Source organism: Panthera tigris, chromosome B1 (genome assembly GCF_018350195.1).
Source record: "Panthera tigris isolate Pti1 chromosome B1, P.tigris_Pti1_mat1.1, whole genome shotgun sequence".
Lineage (NCBI taxonomy): Eukaryota > Metazoa > Chordata > Mammalia > Carnivora > Felidae > Panthera > Panthera tigris.
The window spans coordinates 108,920,555-108,941,612 of record NC_056663.1 but is presented as its reverse complement, the minus strand read 5'-3'; the positions used below and the strand labels follow the sequence as shown (position 1 = coordinate 108,941,612).

Here is a 21,058-nt window from a genome sequence, read left to right as displayed (position 1 = left end):
ATTATGTAATCCTTAGTGGCTTCATGTGAGTTAATTTTCATAATCTTAATTGCCTCCTTTTTCTAGAAGATTCTATGTTTACACTCTTAATTTTCAAAGTCTGTTCCACACTTTGCCTAGTGCTGTGCAATGTGCTATTGACAAGAGTTTTATGGTGAAATAAATTAGAAAATCATGTATAAAAACTTCCATCTGTTAGAGATTTATGAGGCAAATCAGGATTTTAAGAACTCTTAAGAAAGGCAGCATTAAAGAGACCTTTTTAACTTTGTTTAACTCAGCATTTCCTGAACTTACCCTCAAAACTATTTTCTAATGATAACTCTATTTTTTGAGTTATAAGACATCAACTGTTGTAAATCACATCATTATTTGATGTACCACTAAGAAAGGAAAACACTGACAATATGCCTTTGACTTCTAAGACTCATTTAAATATATAGTCTATAAAACACAAGCTCAGGAAATAGTTCTTTATCCTACATAAAACATATACTCTAGAAGTAAAATACTAAAATTATTTTTTATCATTTTGGTTAGTAATTTCAGTAACAGTCTAAATGTTCTTTTATTGATTTCCATAAATTGTGAAAGGCAGTCCCTTGAATTCTGATACCAATGTATTTAATGGTATGCTGCCATACCACCGCATACATTTTGTTATCACAGTTGTAACTTCTTTCTGTGATTTTTGAAGTGTTGACTATGAGGCTTAGAGGCCCTTGTATTAGGGGAAGTCACTTTAAAGAAAACTCTAGGGCAGACAGAGGAGCCACATTAATCTATGCCCATTGATGACCCATGATAAATTTTATTACAAACCATGCTCTCCTTTTTTTTTTTCTTTAAGTTTATTTACTTATTTTTGAGAGAGAGAGAGAGGGAGAGCAGGAGCAGGGGAGGGGCAGAGAGAGAGGGAGAGACAGTGAATCTCAGCAGGCTCCATGCTCAGCACAGAGCCCAGTATGGGGCTCAGTACAGGGCTCGGTACAGGCTAGAACTCACAAGCTGTGAGATCACGACCTGAGGCGAGTCGAAGGCTTAACCACCAACTGAGCCACCCAGGTGTCCCAAGATCATGCTCCTTTAATCCTCCTCATGGTATTCACACATGTGAGTTCCAAACCAGATTTTTAATTATTCCAGGTAGGATCCATATCTTCATTTCTCTCTGTCTCCCCAGTGTGTCCACTTTATATAAGAGTAGGATCATTATAAATGTTATTTATTAACAAAAGGACATTTTTGTCTATGAAATAGCCAAGTGGAAACATCTCCTATTTGAAAAAATCCATATTATTTACTATGGTAGTTAGCAAATCATACCTGCAATTGCCTATTTTAAAGATGTTTGTTGTTAAGATGAAGAATATAATTTCATCTAGAAATTAGATCAGAAAAGCCACAATAAAGTTTCTAGTGCCATAAAATAAGTCATTTTAATAATAAAGACACATAAATAAGTTGTTTATTATGATAGAGACAATAAAGTTGTCTTTCAACCCTGTACAACACTGAATTCCAAGTAATTTGTAAGGAATATATTCATCTTTTTACATTCAAATAATGGCTGAACAATGATGATTATCATTTTTGCTGAATAGTTTTCTTTTTATCTTTTACAAATTCACCCAGTATTACAGTAATTTATACTACTACAGTGCTTGGTAATATTGAAGATATGAAATAAAATTCTTCTAACAGTATTTAGAAAATAAAAATAAAATAATTAAAAGTTATTTGTATAACTTTTTTGTGAAAACAAAATAATTAATATTTTTTTCTGTAAAAATAAATTACATACTTTACGTTGAAACATCATTCTATTAAAGTGTTTAGAAAATAGTTACATTCACGTTTTGGCAGTGTGCTCAAACATTCTTATATGCCATTCCCTCATGCATGACAGAATGAGGTGCAAGCTGTTTACATGGGAGCAACAGCTTATTTTCACAGGAAAGGAAATGATACGTGAAATGGAATTAACTTCAAAAACCAAGTATCATAAGACAGAGATACAATAATTCACGAAGAAAACGTATCTTTCAAGGCCTTTCAGGTGATGCAACCTTTGACTGTACTTTATCAAAGGTAGGTTTTAATCATGCTACCCTGTAACTTCCATCAAATTAGCATGTCCGTTGATCGCAGTTTTAAAGCATAGTATCTGGTCAGTTGACGAAAGCACAACAGTTGCACTGATTAAGGACCATTTTTGTAAAGGAGCAAAAGAAATCAGCATCTCCATTCTCCTCTAAGTGTGGCTTGCAAGGGTAGCACCTTTGGCACAAAACAGAACCGTCTTCCACATGACGACCAGGTGGCAGCAGTCTCTGGAGTGGCACAACATGAAAACAGGGCTGCTACTTCTGGCAGTAAAATTATTGAGCCAAATTTGCTGGTCTCTCTAGAAAACAGCTGAAAGACTAAGACCGACTTGAGTTTAACCAGACAGGAAAAAAATTTGTACTTATCTAAGATAATGGCAAACGCCTGAATGGCAATTTGGAAATGAACCTGCTTTTGGCTGTTTCTTCTTTTTCTTACTTTTCTTCTGCTTTTTCTCAGCCTTATTTTTGCTCGGCTTCTTTTTCTTGTTTTCCTCTTTATACCATGGTCCCCAGACTCCTCCGTTGAGCCGAGGATTACTCCTAGGGTCTTTGGGAGGGTACCTGACAGGCACTGCGGTTTTATTGAACTGTGAGAGCCTCCGTAGGAGCTGTTTCACGATTCCAGGATACCTAGTAGATAGGTCCACCCTCTCGTATGGGTCAGCCGTGATGTTGAAAAGCCATATGCTTTTGCCGGTTGACAATGTAATTCGTTCATTGTGCCACCGGTTTGGCCCCAGGTTGCTGAAAGACTGAGGGGGAACCCAGTCACTGTAGCCAGGGTTTCCTGTAAGCAGTTTCCAGTGCTGCACCCTGATGGCTGACTGGATTGCAGTGTTCCAGATCCCATAGCCTGCTGCCCAGGAGCCATTTTTTGCCTTGGTATAAATGGGGTCGATGTTGTGCAAAATATCCACCCGGGGTGAACGAAGGCCTTCGCTTATGGTTTCCCAGACATCATAGCCATCCAGTTGAGTGTCCTCATCAATCTGTCCTTCAGCCAGTGAAATAAGAGTGGGGTACCAGTCAGTGATGTGCACAAGCTCCTTACACACTGTTCCCTTGTTTTTCAGAAGTGGACTATGCACAAAGCCAACAGCTCGAATGCCCCCTTCCCAGTATGTTCCTTTGCTACCTCTGAGAGGCCAGTTACTTCCTCCTGCTGTGGGTTGGCCGCCATTATCTGAAGAGTAGATGATAATGCTGTTGTTATAGAAACCGTATGTCTTCAGAGCCAGGGTCACATTGTTGATTGCTTCATCTAAGCAGGAAAGCATGGCAGCGTACCTCCGCCTATTTATGTTGATAATGGATCTGTAATGTTCAAAATACCTGCCAGGAGCTTGCAGTGGTGAGTGAACAGCTTGGTAGGCAATATATAAAAATATAGGCTTTCTGGGATCATGGGAAGCTAAGATTTGCTGAACTCTTTGAGTGTACATCTGTGTGGAGTATAGGCCATTGTCATAGTCCCAGGCAGCATTGTCATTTTCATATAAGTCATAGCCACACATCCCAGGACTGTCACATTTGTAGTGTGTATAGTAATCACCGCTTCCCAAGAGGGAACCAAAAAAGGTATCAAATCCTCTCTTGGTGGGCATACATTCTTTTCTGTAAAAACCCAAGTGCCATTTTCCAACCATATGTGTCGAATATCCAACCTCCTTCAGCTTCTGAGGTAGGGTTGCATTGTCCAGAGGTAAGCAGTTGGGTTGGGTAGGTCTTATGATAGAATGTTGAAGTCCGGTGTGTATCTGATACCTTGATAAGAGTAAAAAATTTTGTCAGTGCAGGATAAAAGAGATATTATAAAGATTCTTAAACTAAACAATGCTCTTATGAAGAGAAACTTCACTCCAAATAAAATATGACCAATTCAGTATTTCTACTGCTGATTCAAAAGTCTTATCCTAGTTAGTTTCATATATAACATTTGAAATACATTTGACTCTAAATCAGTACTTTTGAAACTGAGATTTCACCACTTACCTCAAAGTGTTTTTAAAATTCTTCTAACAGGATTAATCTGAATAAACTTTAATCTCTTAACTAATGATGTAATGTTGAAAACTAATGTGATAAGGGAAAGGATATGAATGTACATAGAGTATTATTATTATTATTATTATTATTAGTCTAGAGAACTCACATTAGCTCCCAAATCATTTCCTGAGATCTCTAATTCAAGCTAATTCTGAAGTACTAAAAATACATGCAAAAGTTATACAAAAGTCTCCTGTTTGATTGTCACAAAAATATTTTATAATTAGTCCCCAGCCTGCTAGATCTCTGTAAAGAGAAAGAATTTTTTCTGGCTCACAATACATTATTGCTGAAAAACCATCTTAGGGTAAGTATTTTAGCTAATGCTAAGGAAGGATTACATTTTCCCCCAAACAGCAGGAAATGAGTTCTTTCATGTATTTTCCACAGTGTCTCCCTTTTTAAAAAAGTTACATTCACTTACAATGTAGTCTAGGAAAACAAGGTAACCCTTTCTATACATTAAAATTAAATGAACATTAGTTTCTGGCATTGTTCTTTTTCCCAAAGATATTTTGCCAAGGATTTTTTTTTTTTTTTTTTTTTTTTTTTTTCAGAGAATGGTTATTATCACATAGTGTATGAATTTTCACTCGGGTCAAGATGTGCCTATCAGTTAATGACATTTAAAAGTGATTGATTCCATAATTATTATATAAGTTCAAAAGGACTTTTAAAATAGAAAATATAGAAATTCTGAGAAAATGAAGGTTGTAGAAGGTTTTAAAGTAAATGTGAAAATATTCTTGGAATCAAGTTACAAAGAGTAATATTGAGATCAAAAGTAAAAGTTTTTTACAATGGATTTAACCAGAAAGGCCAACATGTCATACATACCTTGGGTGAGTACTTCAATTTATTTAAATCTACAAATGAAAGGTTAATGTAACTGTGAGTTGTTTTGAAGTATCAATTGTAGTCATACGCTTTTGGTTTTGAAGGGTCTATAGGGATATTTGGTCACTAAGGCAAGGCAACATTCACATGGGCCCTGTCTGCTCTGCTGATCATTTAGCTGTCAAAGTTTCACAATTATCACAATTGTAAGAATTTAAAATGTAATCAATTCTCAAAGAAATAAGCATTTCAAAAGCATTATTTAGCACCAAAGTCAGACAGTATTGTTACTATCCTTGGTAACTTTTTAAAATACTATTTTATGTATATTTTTCTGGTGATTTTAAGTTTGTATATTTTGAGAGAGAGTGCGTGTGTGAGTGCGTGCAAGCAGGGGAGGGCCTTTTAGAGAGGGAGAAAATGAGAATCCCAAGCAAGCTCTGTACTGTCAGCTCAGAACCCAGTTCTGGGTTGGGCTTGAATTCATGAAACAAACCGTGAGATGGATCATGAGCCAAAACCAAGAGTCAGACGCTTAACGGACTAAGCAACCCAGGTGCCCCTCCTTGATAATTTTTGATGATCTAGTTCAAGATCCAAAACATTTGCTTGTGAAACTATTGATTTTGTGACAAGGACATGACAAATTGGTAACACCTATCATCATAAGCATTGAGTAAATTTAAAAACTGAAAAATCTGTATGGGCAAGCATTTTGATGAATTATTAACTAAATAATTCTATGCAGAAAATGTACTTGGCCAGAGCATCTATTCAATTCATTGAATGGCTAACCAATTCAATCTTTCTAATCAAACTGGGCATTTTCTCAGCTAGTACTAAAAGCAAAAATAATTGAGCCTTTTGAAAAGCAGGAAGTACAGAAAATGTTTACACAAAAAATAGTAGGAAAGAAGAGGTGTGCTTCTTTCAGGAGAGGGTACAGTGTTAGCAGATAAGTGAGAGAGGTCAGAATTATTAACTGTGTGGTTTCTGTCTTCCCCACAGCCTAGAACAGTTTTCATATGGGAAAATCCAGAACCAACAACAAAAAGATTAGGCAGCGGCTCATAACAGAAGAGATATTTTCAGGACAGACTCTTATTAAATGAACTTGAGACTGAGGCCAAATTGGTGGAGTTTCAGGTAGAATCTGGGGCATGGGTTAAGCGTACAGTTTGGGGGTCAGACAGTGTTGGGTTTGAGTTTGCTCCACTGCTTATTAGCTGTGTAGCTTTGGGCAGTACTTAACCACTCTGATCCTCAGTTACCTCCTCTGTAAAATAGAGATAATAATACATATTGTGTTGCTGTGGCATTGAAGACAGCATAGAGTCTGGTAAGGAGAATATGTCAGCAAATGATTGGTTTTGCTATTATTACATCAGAGTTCTGAGTTACTATGTTACACATTTGTGTAAAGTTTTATAATGTATAGGCTTTCTTTCACATGTATTATTGCATTTAGTCCTCATTGCAACAGTAAGAAGTAGGATGCTTTTATGTTAACTTTAAACATTTTTTAAAAGTTTATTTATTTTGAGTGAGAGAGAGAGAGAGAATAGGAGGGGTAGAGAGACAGGGAGAAAGAGAGGGAGAAAGAGAGAGAGAAAGAGAGAGAGACAGAAAGACAGAGAGAGAGACAGAGAGAGAGAGAAAGAGAGAGAGAGAATCCCAAGTAGGCTTCGCACTGTCAGCACAGAGCTCGACATGGGGCTTGATCCCAGGAACTATGAGACCACAACCGGAGCTGAAATGAAGAGCCAGATGCTTGACAGACTGAGCCACCCAGGTGCCCCTTATGTTAATTTTAGAGACAAGAGAATAGAGATGTAGAGATGAGCCCAATTCCTCCAACCTGCTCCTCCAAGCTGTGAAATGAATTCCTGAATGACAGCTTAAGCTGATGATCTTTCTATTCTCTTACAGAGTTAGTATCAGTACTTCTTGAAAAATCAAGGAGCAGAGGAAAGATGGCATCAGTCTTGAGAAGCAAATCGGTTCTAACTTTCTAATGAAAGATGGGGAGGATTTTTGTAAACCAAATAGTGAGGCTTATCGTGATCCCAGAAAAAAATTGAGAATAATTTTTTAAGGGGATGCCTCGTGAGCATGTAAAAAAAAAAACAAAAACAAAACAAAACAAAAACAAATTAGGTGGAGCCAAAAAGAAAAGTCTTGCTAAGTTAGCTTCATTGTCTTTTTTAAAAAAAGATCAGTATTAGATAAAGAGCTTAGGAAAATGATGGGCATTTCAAAAATCTGCTCATGATTCTTTTCTTATAAAATAATGAAAAAAAAAAACTGTATGGTAACATTGTATATTCACCAGAATAATAATAATGTTACACATTCACACCAATCAAGGCATACAGAAAATTTTCATTTATATTATTTCTCTGGCTTCTACAACTCTGTGGACTAGGCAGGGGTAATCCATTTATTACTTTCATCTAATAACAACGAAGACAAAAACACTGAAACTCAGAGTAATTTAGTATAATTGAGTGGTTTGCCAGGCTTTACAGCTGTAAATCTTGAGGTTCTACTCTGGAATCCAGATTTTTTGGCTTTAGAGATTTTTCCATGGTACACAAACAGATTATTGAACAGCTAGACCTATTTAAAGTTTGGGTTAATTCATTTGCATTAATCTTCAGTATGTATTAGTTCAGTTAAGCAATATGTTGAGTGTAAAATGTGTGCCAGGGACTAAGCTTTTGTTTTGTTTTGTCCACTACCTTCCCATCCCCAAAGCTTTGACATCCCTAAGTGAGCTCTAGGTAAAGATCGTACCAGTGACGGGGGTGAGTTCAAGGCATGAGCTCCTTGAACCTTGGGGTCAGGTGGGGCTTGAGACAGTGCTTTCAGTCATGGAGAACACCACTGAATGGTAATAAATTATTTTCTTTCAGGAAGGAGATGGTTGGAATCTAGGGAAGAATCTTTGGCAAAATAGTGACTTTAAGTTGGCAGCAGCAACTAGCTTGATTATCAATCAGATAATTCTTCAAAATACACTACAAAATAGTATATTAATTAATGTAACTGATTAATTGGTCGAAGACTGCTGATCTGGAAAGTAGTCTCAAGCAGTACAACAAGGCTCTTTCCTTGGCTTCAATGCATTGGTCATTATTATCCATTGATTATTATAATCCATGATATATCCATATCCATTATCATCCATTATTGCTATGACTTGAATAAGAAACAGAAGAATTGCTTATTATCTAGGTGGAATAGTCAATATTATAAGTGGCATAATCAAGATTCAAAGTAATCTAAATGACCTGAAATGTTGAAACAAAAACGATGATATACAGATCAAAAGTTAAGGAAGGGCTCAAAGAGTGAGGGGAGTATATCAAAAAGATGCAGAATCCTGAATGAAGGGGCTCTTGTTGGCCAAATCTGGGATAATGTGAGCATCAAAATAAATAGTGATAGTAAAGAATTATACCAATGAATCAAATAGGAAACCCTGAGTCCATACTAATAAAAAGAAATAAGTAAATAATAAAAGGTTGCTATGGAATGGGATGACATAGTCTACATAATAATTACAAACCACGTAATCAAAGAGTAACTGTACAGTGAAAGCACCTGATAAACACCATATAAATCAAGCGATTAAAGTTAACATCTCAGTAATTGGGACAAATCAACATCTTGTGCCTGCAGACAGGATGCAATGAGAGGAGAACAGCATTGTTTCTGTGGTGTGCCAGCCTAAGATGCATAAGGTGAATCTAGTCCCGAGTAAACAACAGGCAAACCCAAACTGAGGGATATTCTACAAAAGAATGGCTGAAAATATTAGAAAAGTGCCAATATAATGTAAGTCAAAGAAATGGTTCAGGAGAAAATGTTATTTTTTGTTGTACATGTGCAGTACTTGACTTTTTCTATGAGAGTGTTTCAAAATTAAAAAAAAAAAAACTGTAAGGAAATCTAATTGGGATAAGTGGAAAGCACTACATGTTAAAAAACAATCATTTACATGATCATTATAGATCTGGGAAGTTGTATATATCAGACTATGAATTTGATAAAAAAGCAAATATGTAAAGAGCTAAAATGCTAATAAGATCTTACATTATATAAGGGCAGTGTGCAAATTCTAAGAAGTAATATTCCTACTCTGTTAATCAGAACACATCTGGAATAGAGTATTCAATATTTAAGCATGTTGTCCCCAAATATATGTACATTTTTTAATTTATAAATCACACACATCCACTGCTATACCAACTTATGAACATTATAAAGCACACACAATAGAAATTTTAAAAAAAGAAGTAGATAAAAATAAATAGACTTTCTGGTATTTGTTCTTGTATCCTAATGAATCACCCTGTGTTGCCCTAGAAGTACATATTCCAATTTGGAGACCACTGGTACAGAAGGTAGATTGGTAAAAGATGAGAACTGAAACAGGGATTAATTAGGATGCTGTTACAATAGTCTAGGTCAAAGATGATGGTGGCTTGGACTACCACCTAGTGGCAATAAAAATGGAAGTAAGTGGATAAATCCAATGTATAATTTGAATTTAGAAATGATAAGACTAAATCAGTGAAGGGAGGGAAAGGAAAAGGAAAAAAAAAAAACAAGGACTTTCAGATATGTGGCTGCTATTTTGGTAGATGGCGGATGGACCAGTTGATCTCTGTTTTGTTCCAAAGTATACAATTAGAACTAATGAATAACATTACAAAAAGGCAGATGGCAAAAATAACAACAACAAACAAACAAAAAACCCAACTACGAAAAAAAAAGAAATGAAAAACAAAATAGACTAGATGATCGTCTGTCAGGGATTGTGTAAAAGATCTATCTGAATTGGAAAAGGAGTACTAGTTACCTTTAAGGTTCCTTCTAACTTTAAGAATTTATGGATCAAGGATGATAGGTCAATGTTTCCTCAAAGAACCCCATGCAATCTCAGAGCAGATTCACAAAAACAAGTTTATAATGTTACATACAAGTATTTGATAAAGAAGTTTCCACAATGCATCATATATATATATAACATCTTTCTTTGATTAATATAAAGTTAGCTTAAAAAATAGGTTTTTCACATAGCATTTTCTGAATGCAATGATCATAACTAAGAAAAACTAATTTTGAAATTCAGTCTATTTTTTTATTACCATCTGGCTACCATGTGAAGAAAATTCCATATGAACAATAGTAAACCTAGAGTTGATGTCAAATCTGTTGAAATCAATAGCCATCATTCTCACTTTCCTGCCAGCTTAAAAGACAAAAGCTAAGTGGGCTTTTCAGCTTGGCGTTAGAACGTGTAAAGACTTCTGTAATCTTTTTAAATATTCATTTATATCACTGGGTTCTGGTAGTGGCAGTGGTTTTGAATTCTCTTTTGTCTAGGGAAGTCTAATGTAATATTATTGTTTTAATCCAATTAGGTAGTTAATGTACCCTTATAAATGTAAAACACTCATAAGGGTAAAATATGAATCATCACAGTTCCACGCAGACTCTAAAGTGTAGGATTGTTACAGAATATGAAGTTAGCTGATAGTGTAGGAAAAATTGATATTTTGAAGGGAAGGAACCAAGTATAAGAGACTATAGTTTATGAATCAAATGTCACTTAGATATTTATAAGTTAGAAAAATATAACTAATTTTCCATATTCTGCAAGGTATTCCTTTACCACTTCCTTCCAAAAGACTCTTTTACCTCCAAGACTGTTGTTCTATTTATAGGACTTAATTTCATCTTTTAGTTAATTATGTCTTCTGACAAAGGTTGTACGTGGGAGAGAGGTATCATAATAAGTTTTTCATCTCATGAATGAATGAATTTCATTGGATATTCATTCATGAGATGAACAACTAGATATAGTTTAGAATGAATTACTTATTCAACATTCAATGATTGAGAGCAATGATTCCTGCCCTCAAAGAACTCAGTGAGCCTTCTTGCTCAACTATAGACCCCAACAGTTAAAAGCAGAAATAGACAAGACTGCTAACTCATGCTCTAACTAAAACCCATTGTGCTTATTTCTTATCACACTTTCTTGAGGCATTGATGTAGGTGTTTTGCAATGAATGGAAAATTCCAAATGTCAGGCCAGAAAAGCTCTGATAGCAATGGAATGCCTAGAAGACCACACATCCCCTTCCCCACCCAGGTTCATGGACGAAACACATATCCAGTTCCATCCATGATCACTCTCTGCCTGCTCTTTTGCACATGCCCCCACCCCCATCCTCTCCTCATAAAACTTCAGGTGTCCATATTGCCAGTAGAGAGGCTGGTTGTTCAGTGGAGAGGTTGGTTGTTTTTGTAAAAAAAATTTTTAATGGTTTTTTTATTCATTTTTGAGAGACAGAGCAGGGGAGGGGCAGAGAGAGAGAGGGAGACACAGAATCCGAAGCAGGCTCCAGGCTGTCAGCTGTCAGCACAGAGCCCAATGTGGGGCTCGAACCCATGAACCACAAGATCGTGACCTGAGCTGATGTCGGACACTTAACTGACTGAGCCACCCAGGTGCCCCATGTTGGTTGTTAAGGCTTGAACCTGCCACCTCCCTTAGCTCCCTTCACCCAAAATAAATTTACCTCCTTCTCTTTTCTAAAACTCCTTCCTTGAATTTACTGGCTTCTCTTGTGACGAGTTTATCTGAGTTTGTTGGGCAACAGTGTTGGCAAACATAGCCAGGAGCTCTGCTTTTGATTTGTTGGGATTCCTCAGGATGGAGCAGTTGGCTGTGGCAGCTTGCCAGGGCTTCCCCTTTGTTTCCTGAGTTAGAGGCTATGATAGATCTTTAGGTAACAAGTCTAGTGTCTGAGACAGACAACAATTAGAGGACTATTGTGACAGGGATAAATACTACAACAAAGACAACCAGAGCATTCTCTGAGTACTCATATTAGGCTCAGGAAATGCTCTCAGAGGTGGTCATGTTTGATCTGAGGGCATTGATGGTGTATCTAGGTGAATGTGAGGGAAAGGCAGATATTTGAAACACTTGGAACAATATGGACAAAACACAGAGTCACAAGGGAACATGAATCGAATCTGAGGTGATTCTTGAGGGAAGAACAGCCATCTAGGTGAAGAGCTGACATGGAGGCAAAGAGTTTTTCAGTAAGAGGAGCAGAATGTTCAAATGCACAAAGGGAGAGAATTTGGCCCTCTGTGGATCAACAGTTTAGAATATGAGAACAGAGATTCAGACACACCTTGGTGGAAGATGAGACTACAGAGGTAAGTAGGTGCAAGTTACAGAGAGCTGTATTACAGCACATAGCTGTACAAAGATTTTTGTACTTAATGTGAGGCTCACAGAAAACCAAAGAAATACTTTTGAAAAGAGTAATATATAATAAAAGTCTGCATTAGAAAACTCACTCTGGTTGTAGTGTGAAGGGTAGATTGGAGTGAAACATGACAAAGGTAGGTTTGCCCTAGTGTAAGAGATAAATGCTGACAACTGAAATGGAGATGGGTGACAGTAGGGATGCAAAGAAGATTCTAAGGAGGCACATCTGAGAAGGCTACAGGCTATGGAGAATGTGGGAAAGGGGATGGTAAGAGTGAGTCCCAAGTGTCTGGGCTGGGCAGTGGGGTGAAAGGAGTTTTCCTGCATGAAGTTAAGAAATCTAAGAACAGGAATGAATGGGAAGATGGTGAGTTCTGTTCTATGTTTAGTTGGAAGCACCTATAAGATATCCAGTCGGAGGTGTATAGGACGAAATTATTCCAAGATTTGAGGCTCATTGACATATAGGTGGTGGTAATTCATGGGAGCACATGACACCATTTAAAGACAAGATGAGATTGGGGCACCTGGGTGGTTCAGTCGGTTAAGCATCTGACTTTGGATCAGGTCATGATCTCACAGTTCATGAGTTTGAGCCCCGCATCAGGCTCTGTGCTGACAGCTCAGAGTCTGCAGTCTGCTTCAGATTCTATGTCTTACTCTCTCTCTGCCCCTTCCATGCTCAGGTGCGCGCTCTCTCTCTCTCTCTCTCCTCTCTCAAAAATAAACAAATATTAATTTTTTTTTTTTTAAATACAAGATGGGACAGGACACCAAGGTGACCCAGTCAGTTAAGCATTCTACTCTTGGTTTTGTATCAGGTCATGATTTCACGGTTTATGGATTCAAGACCAATGTCAGGTTCTGAGTTGACAGCATGCCATGGAGTCTGCTTGGGACTCTCTCTCTCTCTCTCTCTCTCTGTCCCTCCCTCACTCACAACCATGTGTGCTCTCTCTCTCAAAATAAATAAATAAACCTAACAGAAATAAATAAAGACAAAATGGGGACTGAGGGCCAAAGATAGAGCCCAGGAAATGCCACTATTCCGAAGAAAAACAAGCAGCACAGGGAAAGAGTTTGAGATGAAACAGCTGCTGTGTGCACTAGAGTAGTCAAGGGCAGTTTTAGAGTTGACTGCATCACATACTGCAGAGAAGCCAAGAAAAGTGAGAATTGAAAAGCACCAACGAAACTTGGGAATAAGCCTGTATGATCTTGTAGGGGCCAAGGGCAGACTGCCACCTCCCCCACAACTCCCTGGATGTACCAGGAAGAGAGCTATTAACACAGGTTCCTTTTTACCTAAGAAACTTAATGGCATAATAGGGCAACCTTTGTTTTCCAAACATCTCCCTTCTCCTTCCTACTAATAAACATCCTTCCCTTTGTATCCCCAAAGGCTTACCCCTCTTCTTAGCTCAAATAAACCTCACATTGCCTGACTCTCTTTGGAAGTTCTTGTCCGTGTGGATCCCGGTAAGCGTGAAACTAAATTTGATTTTCTCCTGTTAATCTGTCTTCTGTCAATTTGATTCTTAAGTCTAGAATAGAAGGATCTTGAAGGGCAGAGGAAATTCTTTCTCTTTAACAACCTATTAAACTATATTTTAGTAGAAATCCAGATTTTAGTTGGTTGAGTCCTGAATGGAAAGTGAACACTGTGAAAATATTAATTTTCCACTAAGGTAGAGCTGGAAGGCTAGAAGCGGGAGCTATACCATTCAACATCAATTACAGGAAGAATTGTCAATTATAGACCCCATCAAAAGAATCTTAACAGGTAAGAATGATCAGTTTACAGGTCCCAACAGGAAAAGATGTATACTGCATCTGCTTTAAGAAATTGAGGACCCCTGCAACTCAGCCAATGAAAAACCATCATCACTTTGAACTCTTGTTTTTTCTCCAATGGACCTTAGTTAAAAACAACCCCCTCCCAACTTCCTCCTTCTCCATAAAATAGTCTTCTTCTCCTTAGTCTGTTGGACTTGCCTATGGCTTTGCTGTAGCTTGCAGGTCCTGAATTATAATTCTCTACCATTCCTGAAGAAACCCATTTTGTTGATAAAATAACTGCTTTTTTTTTTAGGTTGACAAAATGTGTAGATGCTGAGTATAAACTATTTCATGATACATGAATGGAAAAAGAAAAAAAAAAAGAATAGGGTGAGGCTCCAAGTGCTGATGTGGAGAAATGCTTATGATGTATTATTGAGTAAAAGAACATCTGGCACTGCCAGAGTACCTACTGTATTATTACATTTTTATAACAAAAAAATGTATAAATTCCCCAAAGGCAGGAACTGTTCACTGCTGTTATCTCCTAAAACAATACCTGGCTCATAATATGACATCAATAAATATTCGTTGAATGAATAAATGAATGAGAATGAGTGTGTATTTATAGAAAGAGAAAGAGAAAGAAAAAAATGTAAAGATGTACACCAAAGAGTTAGACATCATTATTTCCAGGGAGATAATAATAATTGTAAGAGAAGAGGAAGCTTGCATTTCCTGATATATAAATTTGTATAGAATTTATATATATTATGTAAATACCATTTATAATTTCTATATATTATATAAAATACTGTAAATGAAACTTAGGTGAATGGGTGTCAAAAACTTAGCTTACTCTACTCAGACTAATTACATATGGCACTAATGTTTAATTTAAAATAAAAAAAAGAAATCTAAATTCAAACAAAGAAAATGTTCATCTCATCAAAGAGGGTTCTTCTATTAGGGACATCTACTCAGGAGACCACATTTAGACCAGAAGAAAGCAGATGGAATGAACTAAATAAATTATGTAAGTATCCCTTAAAAGCTAGAGAAAATGCTCCCTTTAGGCAAAAGTAAATAAATCAATAAATAACTTGTCAGGTAACTTAAAATTCCTGGTTCTGAATGGTCTTTCCTTGTCATGAGAGCCTGTTGTTCATTCCTGCAATTGCCTTGCTCATCCACAATATGTTAACATTTACAACATCAAAGATTTTGCTACGCTGAATACAGTTGTCCTGGTCTCATTAGAAACATGGCTGCAAAACACATGTTTAGTGATTTCTTTCTGGAAATTTCCCTTGTAATCTTGAAATTGGTGTCCATCTCGTCAGCGCAGATGAAAGAATGAACGCTTGAGGTCATATCGCCCCAGGCGCCACTGGACTGACCAACGAACCTGTAGGAATGTGACTCTACTAGCTTATAGGTATGAATCAGCACTACCCTAGAGATAGAATCACCGACTGTACCTAATTAAAAGAATAAAGATATTTTTCAGGTTTCAAGTCTCTTGGGATGGAGAAGACCTCCAGGGAATCAGAAAAAGCGGCACCAGAGCACCTGCTAGAGCGGGCCTTCAATCAATGGTGTCCACCTTTTAGGAAACCCCTTCCCCAAATTTTGTCCTTAAAACCCCTCACTTGCAAACAATCAGGGAGTTTGGGACTTTAGAGTATTAGCTCCCTAATCTCCTGGGGGCACCACACCAAAGAATTGCCTGTCTTTCTTTACTGCAAAAGGTGGATACTAGTTTTTATTGGCTTGCTGCATATCAGGTGAATAAACTTTTGTTTCCTTCAGTTATAGACTCTTCTATAGTGTGTGTGAATTCTTGGTAGTTTCCACCAAAAGGTCAATTTAGTTCCCAACTAGAGGGTCTTCTCCCTGATTCTTTTTTTCCATGTTGTCTTTCTTTTTGGAATTATTCCTTTTGAAGACCATACTTCCTACTCCCTTAAAAAAATTAATACATAAGTAAAAGATTACCAAACATCTGTCTAAATGAATATTCACTTATATAATTAGTATGTTCCTTTTCGGTAAAATTATTTACAGAATAAAAGTTAAGAGGCAACTCCAGAGGTTTATTTACAGTTATTTAATTTTAAAAAAGTTAACATTTATTAATTTTTGAGAGTGAGAGAGACAGAGTGTGAGTGGGGAAGGGGCAGAGAGAGTGGGAGACACTGAATAAGAAGGCTCCAGGCTCCGAGCTGTCAGCACAGAGCCCGACATGGGGCTCGAACTCACAGACGGTGAGATCATGACCTGAGCTGAAGTCAGATGCTTAACGGATTGAGCTACCCAGGTGCCCCTACAATTATTTAATTTGTAGAGACTATTTTAAGGTCACATATATTTCACAAAGCACAGTGTAACTATAGTGTGAAAATAAAATTTTCTATTTCTTTTTGCTATTCTCTTTACTACCACAGAGTATTATTAAGTCATTTTTTTTTAAGTGCAAGTTTTAATCTCTATTTCAAACAGAAAATGCATGCACAGGTGTGGACCAGGGATTTCTTAAATGTTGAACCACATTTCATGTTACCAACTTTGCCCTAGAGACAGGGTGCGTTAAGGAAAATACCCTTAACTAATATCCTTTGATATTAGAATTCTCAAAGATATCGAATCCTTAGAAAAAAATTTAAATCCTTTCAATTATTTTGAAAATATGATCTCTCATTTTCCTCTGTATGCATTAGTCTATCATTATTATTCTTCTAGAAATAGGACTGCCATATTTAAGTCCAACATTTTCTTTGTAGTTCTAACTTTGAAGAGAGAAAAATTATGAAGAGCTTGACATTTATGTTCACCACGTGGCTTTTCTAGGAATTAGCTCAACAAAAAAGTGGTACCTTCTTGCATTCTTAAACAGAATTACTTCCTTTTAGCCATGGTTAGGAATTATCTTTCAAATAACTGATTATCTTTGAACCTGAAATTATCCCCACATAGGTGAAAGTATTTCATGTCAAACTCATGTGGAACTCATCAGTGTCTTAGTTGCAAGCCAGGTGAAAATAAACTGAAAGTAAAGATGGCTTAGCAGGGAATAGATCATTGTTATATAATATAATTGTTGGGGAATGTGATCAAAAAGACATTCGTCAATTGACTCATGAGCTGGACTGGGCACTGGGGGGCTCCTCACCCCCTCCTCTGTCCCGGGAATGTGGGTTCCATTTGCCTTTCCTGCTCCCAGACGCTGCTCCAAGGACATAGCCTTGAGATGGTCCTGTGATGTTGAAAACACCTGTGCAGTATGTAGGGTATATATAGGTGACCGAACCCAGTTAGGACCTCTTTATAAGCTTTTAAGATTTGGAGAGCTGGTGTGGGGATCCATTCATCTTGTTGCCATCCAAGATAAGTCTTTAGGTAAGTTCCTTTTGCTACTGTTAAAAATGCCACCACACACACACAAAAAAGCCACCTACAAATTTGGAGTGGATGATTTTTTCTTAGGTCTTTCCCTGTTTTCCGTGGATGGGGCTGGTCTCAGATTACACCAGGAAATCTACAGCAAAGGCTCTGAACATAATTCTTCAAAGCCAGTAGGTTTACTAACACTTTCAGTTGATTACCATTGTTTTTAAAGGATGTTTATAATTCTATGCTACAAAGCAGTTTTACTAAAGAAAACCGCAATTATTGAATAAAAGCTCCATCAATTGATATGGCCAAATTCTCAAGGTTGGAGCCATGCATTTTCATGAAGGCACCATTAGACTTAGAACAGAGAACCAACTGTCATGTATTAGATAATTTTTTCTCTAAAAGCTGAATTCATGGACTTCTGTCTGTGACTTTGCCCTTTTATTGGTTTCTCTCTGAATTCTAACACTGATTACTATTGATTCTGTCCTGAATACAGATATTAAACTATATTGAGTAGCTTAGGATTTATTATTAAAATGGCAGTATTAATAAGCAATTAGTGCAGATAAGGACGTGGAATTGATATTTTATGTTGTAGAAGATTGAACTTTATACATAGCTTTAAATGAGAGTAAGAAAATTAGCAAATTAAAATGGACCCCTTGCGCTGATAATTATTATAGATACTCTTTCATCTACCACATGTATAACAGGATGGTTATAATAGCTGTCTTAATTTTAAAGTTTGTTTTATTTATTTTGAGAGAAGGAGAGTGTGCATAGACACGCTCGCAAAGGCGAGCAGGGGAGGGGTGGAAGGAGAAGGTAAGAAAGAATCCCAAACTGTCCCCTTGCTGTCAGCACAGAGCCCAATGCAGAGCTCAATTCCATGAACCGTGGGATCATGACCTGAGGCAACACCAAAGGTCCAAGAGTTGGATGCTTAACCAACTGAGACACCCAGTCACCCCTGTTACTGTCTTAATTTTATATAATATTGCAATTATTTTCATTCAACTTTCTCCTTTATGTAGAAAAATGCTCAGAATATTTGTCATATTATTCTTAAGAAGTTTTAGTGTGTTTGAAATGTTTCACAGTGATAATAAAAATAATTTTTGAAACTAGAAAAAAAAGGAAAAATAAATATACTCTGAAGATCTCTAATAGCTAAAACCTATTGCCTTGAAATATATCCGAGGGAAGGAGATTCTCCCCACTCTGGCTTATAATCAGAACACCTTTATCAGAGTTAACTATCATCTCTCTTGCAACATAGGCTAGTCAGCCCTCTTTTTTTTTTTTCCAGGAAAGTTATCCAAAAATTACAAGTAAAAAGTAATCATTATACAGGCACATTATTTTCCTCAGGAGAGAGCTCACTGCTTACAGACTAAAAAAAGGCACTAACTGGAAAGTTCCCAATATTTAAGTCACAGGTGATCTGGCAATAATCCTCTTTATTTTCTCCAAAAGTTTCGCCCTGGTAGTCAGGGTTGGGTCTACAGCCCAAGGTCTCATACCCATCTCCTGGGTAGTAAGTGGGAGAATGTGTACTTTATATTTGTTAGAAATCAGGTTGGTGGAGGGATCAGTAGATGGCATAGTTTATCTTTGGACATTCTGCCCAATGACTTGACATATTAGGATGTTTTCTGGGATGTACTGTGGAAACAATCCAGCCTATGTGGTGGTACTGAGAAAAGCCTACAGTTTTAGGAATCACAATGGCTGGATTTGAAATCCTCCTCTTTACTGGCTGTGTAACTTTGAGCCAACCACAGTCTTCATTTATAAAAAAGGTATTAATAATAGCAATGCACCAACTCCACAGGATTCCCCTCTCCCCTTTTTGGTTAGGATTAAATGAAATACTTAAAACATACTGTAAACTGTGAAATTTTATACAAATGCTACTTATACCAATTATTATGACATCTTGTCTCTTCTTGTGCCCTTCCTTTGTATCGTCTCTTCAACACCATGTCCTCTTCCTCCACTGCCCTACTGTATACAAGTGATGTAACCAAAACCAAACCAAACCAAAACAAACATGTGATTCCATTGCTTGGAACTAATGAACTAGTATCTTGCCCATTCTCTTTCTTCCTGGCAGTCAGATTGGAATATGCAATTATCAGACTGAAGTTTTGCCCATGGAGTTGCTTACCCCCGACTCCTTTTATTTACAAAATATGCCAATTCCTCTAAATGTCTATGAGGAATGCAAAAAATAATAATTCACATTGCTCTATAAGGAGACCCAAGTTATTGCCAATTACTTAGCCTTATTTTTATGCAATGAATATTCTGAATGGAGTCAGTTTGTGAAAAGAACAGGTGTTGAGTCTATAAGAATATTTATGGTATGCTGAGTTGTAATGTCTTATAAACAAAAACCAACTGATCTACTAGTTGTCTGAGTCATAACTTCCAGTATTATTTTAATATATGCATCTTGATATATTTCAGGAGTAGAGATAAACTTATTCCCCTAAATTCTCTTGAGTGCTTTAATATTAATGTTTATTTTATCTATCAGAGGGAAGATTTGATAGATAAATCTCAGCTGGATACACTATTCAATTTTTTTCTTATTTTTTATTCATACCATAACTCATATCATAACTCATTCTAAAATACTATGCAAATGGTGCATGTATGACCTTGAGAAAGCATACCCATTATTAAGCATAGTTTTCTCAGCTGACTCTATTCTGGAAAGCTTCCAGAAAGTACCCTTAAGATTGGCTGCACTAAAAATTGTTCTTTATGGTACTGCTTCTGCTCTTGCTCACCACTCCTTTCCTGTGCCATCAAGAGGAATTATGTCTTCCTGCTATGCTTTGCCTGACAACTCCTCTAGAAATTTGTGTTATAACATCCCGAACTGTTATCCCTATGTTCCTGAGATTTTGCAATCCTAGAGAGTTATGTAAATCCTGAAAAGCTATGTCTAGCTTTCTTTTACTAGGATCCCAAACACAGATTCCTAAAATTAATTTAAGGTATTTTTATTAACAATATAAGGGAAAGTGCACACAAGAGTGCAATGATTAGTAAAAATTATATTCATAAGCTGTGTTAATGTAGTTCTTCGATATCATATTCAGAAAAATACTGTATTAGAAACAAGTTACCAAAAATAGATCGTTCTATTGCAATAGGCAATATAATTGGAGGCATACTAATACTAAGAGATTAATAAGTGATTTTGGCCTACTAAAGGGGGGCTCTTATCTCCCTTTGTAATTAACCAATGTATTATTAGTGTTCAATATGTCATATGCTTACCAGTAACTTTTAAATTCTATTATTTATCCTTGTCATTAGACTTATTTCATTTTGAATTTACTATCCTGTGAAACAATAGAGCTGAGCAGTAACATGGAATATTCATTTCAGCGGTTCTCTAAGCCTCAGTTTCATTATTTGCATAATATGAGGTTAATAATAGCACCTTCCTCAATGAGTTATCAAGACAATTAAATGAGTTAATAGATCTAAAGTGCTTAGAACAGTGGCTAACAAACAGAAGCACAATAGGAAAAATTAGAGTGCAATGATGTTATTAGAATTTTGGCAG

General features: G+C 36.7%; 1 protein-coding gene across 1 annotated transcript in view; it reads right to left on the bottom strand.

Annotated features, from left to right (window-relative positions):
- Nucleotides 1-1,769: 1,769 nt before the first annotated feature.
- Nucleotides 1,770-21,058, bottom strand: part of ARSJ (arylsulfatase family member J) — an 82,010-nt gene continuing 62,721 nt past the window's right edge. Inside the window, exon 2 of the mRNA XM_007088177.3 lies at nt 1,770-3,875. Coding sequence (XP_007088239.1) covers nt 2,471-3,875 — 1,405 coding nt within the window. The 3' untranslated portion in view covers nt 1,770-2,470. The remainder of the gene's footprint in view (nt 3,876-21,058) is intronic.